General features: G+C 42.5%; 1 protein-coding gene across 15 annotated transcripts in view; it reads left to right on the plus strand.

Moving 5' to 3' along the window:
- DOCK4 (dedicator of cytokinesis 4) overlaps positions 1-9995 on the plus strand; it is a 480689-nt gene extending 470694 nt beyond the window's left edge. For all 15 annotated transcript variants that reach the window (XM_089917502.1, XM_089917504.1, XM_089917506.1 and 12 more), the window contains 3 exons: positions 1254-1367; positions 4092-4153; positions 7371-9995. In XM_089917502.1, coding sequence (XP_089773628.1) covers positions 1254-1367; positions 4092-4153; positions 7371-7805 — 611 coding nt within the window. In that variant the 3' untranslated portion in view covers positions 7806-9995. The remainder of the gene's footprint in view (positions 1-1253; positions 1368-4091; positions 4154-7370) is intronic.
- The last annotated feature ends 305 nt before the right edge of the window (positions 9996-10300 follow it).

Genomic DNA, 10300 nt, shown 5'->3' on the forward strand with positions numbered 1-10300 from the left:
AAAAAATGAGAAACAAACACATGCCTAGCAGTTCATAGCCAGTTAGCATCGGTCTGTGCAACACAGCAGAGGAAGAGCAGATTAAATGCGACTTCCTCAGCCAGGGGGGCAGGGCTGGCAGCAAGGCACCCGCTCACCTCCCAGGGTCAGGCCTCAAAAAATCAGAGCAGTCCCCAGGCCAGTGAATTAAGAATCACTAACGAAATATCCATGTAAAGTGCATTGTAGCTGTCTTTATTAAGAGCTCGACTGCATCGTCATTTGAATACACCGATACGTTAAAACTTTCCTTGCGAAATAGAAATCAGCGGAACTGTAGCCAGTTATTTTAAAACACATTTTGCTTTAAAGTTACAAGTCAGATATTGATCTTTGTCGGGAGAATATAGGAACGTGGTCTTTTTCTCACCTTTTATGCCAAAGAAAACCACAAAGCACATTTAAAAGGACCGGAGGAAAAGTATTTTACGAGTGGTAGTTCCACCCAATGAAAGTGGTAATATAAAGAATGGTAAAATGTTGAAATTCTAGATATGTCCATCAGGTGGCAGTGTCTGTTCAGGCAGCAAGCTACTGGAAATCTCTAAAGGCTTGATGTCGTAAACCTCATCACAGAGCGGCTATTTATAACCTTGTGTGTCTTGCCCTTGTTCCTAACGGGGTTGTTCCATATTTCTGCATCTTGCTGAAGCATGGGGCAGGCAGATTACAAAAAAGGAATGATACCGTCAGTACTCCAAATTATTTTTTTAGGACATTCTTCACTATATAGCCCATTGACTTTAGAAACAAGGGCCAACAGGACGGTGTGGCGTGGCTGTTTCTTGCCACTAATTCTGCCAGACAGTGGAGATATTAGCGTGCCACTGCCTTCCCCCTTTCAGGGTGCCACTAGTCCAGAAATTTCTACTAAAAATCAAGCTTTACAATAGTCTAGTGACTACATCTTCCATCTGTTATCCAGCATCTAAACAGATCTATAATTCTCAACAAGTTTCCACACTCTCGTGTAGAGATGTATAGTTCTGTTTGACTGCTCGAGGGAAAGAAAGAGACATGCTATCACCCAATTAAATATCAACTATAACTGTGAGGTAGGCAATTAAGTAAAAGTTCGGCATTTAGGAAGTTTGTTGTTTTTTTTTAATCCAGTTGATTTTTTCATTCTGGATAATTCTGACTTTCTTCTAAGATTTAGAGTGTTTACAGGGCCAAGTAGACCGTATGTTTTTAGCTGTGTTTTTCCCTTCCAGCTGTGAATCCCACCCCTAGCAGCTGGAGCCTGGACAGTGGGAAGGAAGCCAAGAACATGTCGGACGGTGGGAAACTTATCTCTCCCCCTGTCCCTCCAAGACCCACACAGACTGGTGGGTATTTGAAGCACTTAACAATCACTTTCATAAAATAACTTTTATTGACTACTCCAGCTTGTCCTGAATTCCTCAAAAAGGTAGGCATTTGGTGTCCTTAGTAGTAGCTATATAATTTGTTTGTAGTGCTTCCCCCTCCTTCCTGAACGCCTGTTACATTAAGTCAAGCAGTGCACCGTTCCCAATAAACCCCACAGACAGATTTTGTAGAATCTTTTCCTACATGCCATCCTCAGAATTTAGGGGGTACCCTAACCTTGCTGAGACACTAGCATCTTTTCTATGCTATCCTGAGTCACCTCATTCTTATCAACCTTTACTAAGTCTAGCCCCTTTCTTCAGGACTGATGCCCCAGTTTCCGGTAGCCCGTAAATAGGGTTGACTGACTGTGATTTGGATAGGCTTATGGAAAACAACTAACAGTGCATCCGTAGTTATCTGCTGCTTAGACAGGTCTGTATTCAAGGGTCATATTTCTCAAAGGGTTCATTCAAGGCACTGAATCCCCTAGGGTGTTGGTTTAAGAAGCAAAATTCTTGGGCTTAACCTCAGACCTACTGAATCAGAATTTTACTGTTTCTGGGCCAAGACCTTAGCATCTGTATTTTACCACACCTTTCTAGACTTGAGAACCACTGAAAATTATGCTTAAGAAACTTCCTTCGTGAGTTTATAACAATAATAGTTCCCCTTTCCTCCTGAACAAGCCGTTGCTTGGTGACCTGCATATGGGGGCGGTTTTTAAGAGGGGCTACCCTGCTTTACTTATCCTATCCTGGTGATGGGGAGAGCCTTTTCAACACTTAACATATATTTAGAGTAGTTTTGAAGCTTTACCAATACAACAGCCTAAAGGCAAGAGAAAATATGACACTGTGTTTTTCATGGATTTTTCTGGATTGATCGTCCATGTTTCATTTGCTGTATTTTAGCATCTCATCTTTCTAGTTTCTTTTTTCACTAAGAAAAATGACTCTCTCTCTTTTTAAAATAAACTGTGTGCTACCCAGTTTGTTTTATACTCGCCAAAGCAAAAAGTCACCAATAGATTTGGAAAGACATGTGAGATCTCTAAACAGAAAAAGAAATAACTTTAGCCTTAATTGATACTCTGCATAAGTAGGTCAGTGTGACCATGAGAGTTTAAAACTCATCAACCAGTAATTGGTATTTTATTCATGATGTCCATATTTTCAGGCAACCTCCAATTTAAACCTGGCGTGTACCTAAAGTTGGGAACTCAAAAAGCATTTTCTAAGGAACAGTAATATTCATGGTATCTAGGTTCCTGCTCATTCAGACTTGTAGACAAGCACACTGATAGAACTACTATAGGTCTTTCCAGAGAAACATCACTGTAAACATGCAGTACGCACAGGGGCTGCTGCGCATCCCACAGTGACGGTACCGGGGAACGCCTAAGTTGAGAGGAAGAGGGTCCCAAGTAATAGTGAACCTTGATTTCTGCTAGACATACCCTTCCCAATCAAGATCTGCTTCTCTATACGTGCATGTTTTTCTTCCATACTCAACACCCACAATTGATGCCACAGGAGGACTAACAGTGGTGATGGAACATGGCACACGCTGACAGCATGCCCTAGCGTGTAAGATGGAGGCCACACAACCCCACAGTGTGGGGACCGGCCACTCTTCCTGGTCCCTTAGGCTCAGAGTACACGGACGACCGTACCTCTTCCCGGTTAACTTGGCAGGGCTGCCTTCCCTTCTGCACTGATTGCTGTCATGGTCTGTCCTCATGTCATCATGTGTGGTCACTGTTGGGGGGATCTGTAACTGTCTCTCTTCCCTTCAGCCTTTCTGTAGTTTTCTTATGAGTTACAGCCCTCACTGTGACATCTGGGAGAATGGCAGCTCATCACAGAGCAGCAAACTCTGAGCTCATTGAAACCTCTGTAGGCAGAATTGGGAAATCTGGCTTATACGCACCATGTTGACGGTGTCACAGCAGGCTTTTAGTATGTGTGGTTATGCTTTAGAGAGCTGGATTTGACCCACAAGCGCACACACAGAGCAGTGCCATCAAACAAGCTGTGTCCCGGGTGTAGGGCTTGAAAATCTGGTGGGAGAAACAAAGAGAGGGTTCTTCTTGGCCTTGATGATAAAATCCATAGGATACCACCTCCCAGAGATAAAGGGAAGACCCGAGGACAAACATTAGGGAGAAAAATGGAAAACTTCTTACCTCTTGTATGATATGGCCAAGGCTTTCCTGTCAATTTCAGTGATATTGGGGGATGGAAGGGGAGGCTGATGTCAGTAGATTCCTGGGACCTGTTCTAAGCTGTCTGGATGACTTGGGTCTTCCAGTTCCTGCTCAGGGCCAAAGTCAGCAGTTATCTCCCGAAGTCTGCTCCCTGGCACCTCACACCTAAAAGCACCTTTTGAAATAGACCAAGCAGCAGAGAAGCATATGGACTTTGAGGAAGTGGGAAGGACTTTGGACCAGCTTGGGGTCCTGTCACTGTGGTTAAAGCATCATGTATACACTGGTGACTTTTCACTAATTACCCCATGTCTTGGAGCTGCCATCCTTTGTGAAGAATCCGTTTTGGGTGGGCACCATTTAGCCGCTCCCCACGCCCTTGCCTAGACCCTTGTGCACTAGATCATCTATATGGGTATGTACACACAGAGGGCTTTGGCAGGTAGTCAGCTGTCTGGTTTTCTGAATTGAAATGATCTCTCTGTCTTTACAGCTTCACCAGCAAGACACACGACGTCGGTATCCCCATCGCCTGCTGGGCGATCTCCATTGAAGGTACAGGCTCTTGTTTAGATTGAGGCTAGGGATTGGCCCCACGTTACTTTTTTCCCTGGTACATCAATGAGGTGCTTTCATCTGCACAGACCAGGCAAAGAACATATAAAGAAGGGGGAGAGGAAGATGGGTAAGAAAACAGCACTAGGCTTTCCCTTTGGGGAGCCTGCCATTTGTTTTCAGATTATTAGGCTTTTTCTCCAAATGGTGGCAAGAGAATGTACAAACTAGAGTGAGAATATACACTGAATTCAGAAAGAAATGGTCCCCATGTATCTCCTAGGGCATTTTCAGCCTGGTCTTTTGGTTTAAGGGACATCAAAAACAAACACGTATATTGAAAAACAATCATCAAGATCTACTAAATATTCTCCAGTGCCTTTTTCATCAGCCTCACCCATTTTGAAAACGCCAAAGCCAACTTTTCCTCTTGTAATATTTTACACCAAGGTTTCCATTTACATTAGAGATACATACTTGATCATGAAAAACAAGGCAGTAAAATGAATTTTAAAATTTCTGGGAAACGAACTGGAAAGCTTTAAAGGTCAGACGTTTGATTTGATATGTAGACATAGGCTTCTTAACATCTCTAAACATACAGAATCCCTCACGAAGGTAAAGAATAATATTTAGGGATTTCCCTGGTGGCGCAGTGGTTAAGAATCCGCCTGCCAATGCAGGGGACACGGGTTTGATCCCTGGTCTGGGAAGATCCCACATGCCGCGGAGCAACTAAGCCGGTGTGCCACAACTGCTGAGCCTGTGCTCTGGAGACCACGAGCCACAACTACTGAGCCCGCGTGCCACAACTGCTGAAGCCCATGCGCCTAGAGCCCATGCTCCACAACAAGAGAAGCCACTGCAATGAGAAGCCCACATACCGCAACGAAGAGTAGCCCCCACTCGCCGCAACTAGAGAAAGCCCGCGCACAGCAACGAAGACCCAATGCAGCCAAAAATTTGAAAAATTAATTAAAAAAAAAAGAATAATATTTAGTCTCTATCCAAATTGAATCAGACTGGCTGCAAGGATTGTCAGTACATTCAGAGGCAGGTGTTCAGAGCTGCTATGCCAGAGGCTAATATGAGGTTGAAGTGAGTGTTGAAAGAAAGGATTTACACATTCCATGTCCTTTTTGTTGATGAGACATTTCTAACTAATGTAAAATAAAAGGACAAATTAGCTTCTACAAACACATGGGATCACATTGTGATCCCATACACCTGTGGTGCTAAGGATTGTTGCTGGTAGAAATTGAGAATCGGGAAGGAAACCCCCCCCCCCCAAATGGAGAAAATTGCAAAGAAGTGTGATTTTGTTTGCATTGCCAACATCGCTGATGTCAAAATTTGCTGGTGGGTGCAAATTATTTGCTAGTTTGGTTGGCATTCTGTAGAGCAGCTATTAACTGTAAAGTACATGGGACTGCATTCACCCTGAGCCATTGACTGTCATCTTGATGTGATGGGAACAAAAGCAACATGGTGTTTCCGCATCGTTACACTTCCCCTTGCTTGCAAAGAGCCCCTCGTGTTGCTATGGAATTCACACATGCATTTTTTAACTTGATTGTGTAGAGTAGTAATAAGACTAGGAATTGATTCTTAAAAAATAGAAAGAATCGAAGGGCTGAAAATGTTCAAGTAGCCACCAAATAGTTAGCAAAGTGGTGCATACTGTCTCTCCACAGACCTGCCTATGTTCTTACCGGCCATAGGTAGCTTCGTAGCCGTATTTTTACAGAATAGGTTTGAAGAGAAAATGGGTGGAACATTTGTGTTGTGACTCCTGGGTTACATTAGAGGGCGTAGTGCTACCAAGTTACTAGCTTTGCTGTGCTTAGAATGCAGAAAGCTCCTTGACTGATAGCTTTATCAGCAAATAAATGATGGAATTAACCCTGTGAAGACTCAGCTTACCTGCCTTATTTTGAACTTAGTGTCTAATTTTTAACAAAAAATTGCAGTGAATTTGGATCTCTTAACTAGCCATGCTCAACTTTAGGCTCCTGCTAAATGAAAGGATTTGTGTCTACTAGCATTGTTTTTGTTTCAAAGGAGAGACCAAGGTAAAGTTAGTCTAGCGTAACGTTTCTTGGTTTTATAGGCCGTTTATGTGATACGTGAAAAAAATGGTCTATGGTCAAATAAGTTTAGGAAACACTGGGCTGAACAAAGTCATTTAGGTTGCTTTATTATAAGACCTTAAGAAGCTAATATGCTTTGAATGGACTCAAGGAGTACGTAGGGGGCAGTATTTCCCGGTGGAACCCTTAGGGAAGTAGCACATTCCAATGCCAGCGGGGCTAGACAGCTAACAAATGAGTGAAGGAGGCCAGGAGGCCTCAATGTGTTGGGGTGGGAATGGTGGGAAAGTGAAGAATTCATGCCCCATCCAAACGGGACAGCCCTGCTCAGCTTCAAAATAATATCTCCAGTAAGAGAAAGTGAGCAGTTGTTGCTAGAACTTCCAGTGGGTTCTGTTGAGCTAGAAAGGGAAGTGGTACCTCCAACGGGTTTGGTTTTGTTTTGGTTTTTGCCAGTTTCCTATCCTTCAAACCATGGGACTAATGATATGCCTCTGCATTTTCTCCCTGAGTACTTTTATCCTCTTTCTGTCCTGACCATGATAAAGAGTAAAGTGGGCAGTGAGGTGAACTGAATGGACTGGCGGCCCTGGCAGATAAATGCCTGATGTATATGTGCGGTTCTGAGGCACGCCAGCACTCAGATTTGAGTCTGGGTGTCTGCATGAGTCTTCCAGGGCCGGCAGAGCAAAACCCCACGGACTGGGAGGGCTTCAACAACAGAAATGTATTTTCTCACGGTTCTGGAGCCTACAGGTCCAAGATCAAGGTGCCACCATTCTCGGTTTCTCCTGCAGCCTCTCTCCTTGACTTGCAGACGGCCACCTTCTCCCTATGTCTTCAGGGTCTTTTCTCCGTGTGCATGCATCTTAGGTGTCTCTTTGTGTCCAATTTTTTTTCCTAAAAGGATACCAGATTGGGTTGGGGTCCATCCTGAGGGCCTCAGTTTCACTTACTCGTTCTTTAAAGGCTGTATCTCCAAATGTAGGCACATGGGGTGGGGGTGGGGGGTCAGGGGATAGGGCTTCGACCTAAGGATGGGTGGGGGACACAGTTGAGCTCATCACAGTGTCTGTCAGTGACTCTCTGCTGTGTCTCCCCCACGCCTCCCTTTCCACTCCGCACAGGGATCCATGCAGTCTTTCACCCCCTCTCCGGTGGAGTATCACTCCCCAGGACTCATCTCCAACTCACCCGTCCTGTCCGGCAGCTACAGCAGTGGGATTTCGTCCCTCAGCCGGTGTAGCACGTCGGAAACCTCAGGCTTTGAAAATCAGGTGAACGAACAGTCGGTGGCGCCGGGGTCGGGGTCAGGCCACAGTGGGTCTGAAGAGCTGGTGCGCAAGGAGAGCAAGACGCCGCCGCCGTACAGCGTGTACGAGCGGACTCTGCGGCGCCCGGTCCCGCTACCTCACAGCCTGTCCATCCCCATCACGGCGGAACCGCCCGCCTTGCCCCCCAAGCCTCTGGCGGCGCGATCGGGACACCTGGAGAATGGGACCAGGAGGACGGACCCCGGCCCGCGGCCCAGACCCCTGCCCCGGAAAGTCTCCCAGTTATAAGAAGTCCCTTTTCTATTTCCCTGCCATGAATTCTCTGCCGTTTACAAGAAATAAGAGGTATGGTGAGAAGACATTTAGTGTAGGCACTTTAATAACTTACTCAGATTTGTCTTTAGATGAATGGAATTAAAACTCACTTGTTAATAGAATGTTGCACAATATTAAAAGTTACTGATCTCAAACGCCAGGTGTTCCAAGTATGGCTGAATTTTCATTACAGCGTTTCTCATTTGGAAGTGATAAATAGTAATAAAGCCTTCTTTTGTATCTTTTTATGTTCACTTTTTTTACATAGTTTAATCTTAAAACCAATAGAATATTGTCGAACAATACGAAGCGTGATAATGTATACTTTTTACTGAATACTTGATACTTCAAGAAAGCTTATTAAGTCGATGTACATCCTAACAAACACAACAGTCCTTATTTTAGAAGACTTCTGTAAATAAGGTGAGATTTCTGGCTCTTTCTATGAACAGACGGATGAGTGCACATCTTCAGAATTAAAAGTTAAAGCAAGCTAGTGAGACAGTAAACTTAAGGGGTTGCAAGGATTGGGACTGGAAGTGGTTTTGTTCTTGAAGCAAAATACTTCTTTAAGGTTGCTTTTGACCTTGGCTGATGTCTACATTCTTAAAACGCTACTTTACCAATTGGTTGGTAAACCCTTTAGTACCCTGGCACCATGGTATCTACTGTATTTCTTTTCAAGGTGCAATTTGCTTCCAGAGTTCCAATCGGGTAGATGAAGCAAAAGACCGTAGGAGAAATGTTTACTTGAATTTTGTGCTTCCTTACTTGATAGTTTCCTCTACCAAATTTGTCACTAAAGAAGAACGGATGTCCATGTGTTAAGTAGGCACAAATTAATGTGTCCCATTAACAAGAATTCAGGAATCAATACAGGACAGCAGTAAATTAATAGAGTAAATGAAGAAACAGAGAGAAAATATATTAGCATGATTAAATGGCAAAAGGACTTTCAAAAGGCAAGGGCATTAACTTTCAATCCTGAACAAAATAAGGAATTCCTCACAACTCTCCATTATTACTGATGGAGCTTGTCTTCTTAGCTAATCCTGTTGTCCTTTTGTTGAAGGAGGATGGCCGTAGACCACTCTAGCTTGAATACTGCAGCACAGCATCTTAGATCTAGATAGGGACGCTCATGCCACAGTCATGGGAGTGTGAAAAAAGCACCTTGTATGTGGTAACGTATTTTGTATCTTTGTTTTCTTTACTGACTGTTTATAACACTCAACTGACAATAGATATGAACTGTATTTTAAATCATACTGTTGAATATTTTCCCTCTTTTGTTGGGAAGCTCAATTTAGTTTAACTGTGTATGTTTTTGTTGATAGCTTACCTGGAAGGCAGTGACAACTTTTTTATATTCCCTAAATGAAACCATTCAGCAGGTATACGCTGTTGAGGCTGGTTATAGAGGTTTTCTATAATAAATGTTCAAGTATTTTTGTACATAACTGGTTAATTTTAATAAGAGATACCATTATGTGTAAAAAAAAAAGTAAAAATAAAAGCAAACTGTTGTGGATGCAGTATGATTGTTATAATTATGCCAAATACTTTATGTACGGAAAAGAAGTATTTGTACATATGTGCTTCTAACAATAATTCTGCCATATTGACTTTACAATTTTGAATGTCAGAAAATTAATATATGTTAAAATATTTATGTTTAGTGAAATTATTCATAATAGAGAAAAGGAACATGAATTTTAGCTTTGTATCTTGCAAGTTTTTCGGTTGAAAATTTCTTGAACTAGCTTTTGCTTTTGATGATAACACTTTGTGTTTGTAATCACATCCTTAAATATATATATATATATATGAAGATCCATATTTCTGTTGCTTTAAAGAAGTAAAGACTTCCTTCCATTTAAATAAGGTGACATGCATAAGATAACAAAGCTTCTTTGATTTCCTTTTCCTCTGTAATTTAATAGATTCCTTGACTAGTGCTTGGGCACAGTATAAATCAGTGTTATTTGCTCTTGAAGCCATTTAAAAAAAATTTTTTTTTTTGGCAATGAACAGTTGATCATGTGTGTGTATTTCTGAAGCAGCTATATAGCAGAACATTTCAAGAGATTCTGTTAGCCCAGATGTTCATGTTGGTTGCTGCTGAATGGTAAATATTAAATAAAATTACCTGATTAATCTTGATATTTGTGTTTATTCCTGTCATCAGCATATCTTTACCTGGAACAGAAGCTGTGTAAATAACTGCCAAGTGTACAAAAGGAATAGTTAGTTGAGTGCTGCTTTTGCCAGTTGGGCAAACTACCTGCCTGCCTGCTTTCCTCCTGATTTTCGTAAAATGATTGATTGATAGGAAATACATTTAACGCTGCAAAATCCACTGACCACCAAGTCTGTTAATAAACCCTGGCTTTTAATTTTGTGAGATGCGTCGATGCGTCGTTAGATTTACATTTATGTCACTCAGTGCTAAGCAAACCCCTGTCTAA

The sequence above is a fragment of the Delphinapterus leucas genome, chromosome 9 (assembly GCF_059928025.1).
Source record: "Delphinapterus leucas isolate spDelLeu-1000000601 "Yukka" chromosome 9, BTC_Dleu_Yukka2, whole genome shotgun sequence".
NCBI lineage: Eukaryota > Metazoa > Chordata > Mammalia > Artiodactyla > Monodontidae > Delphinapterus > Delphinapterus leucas.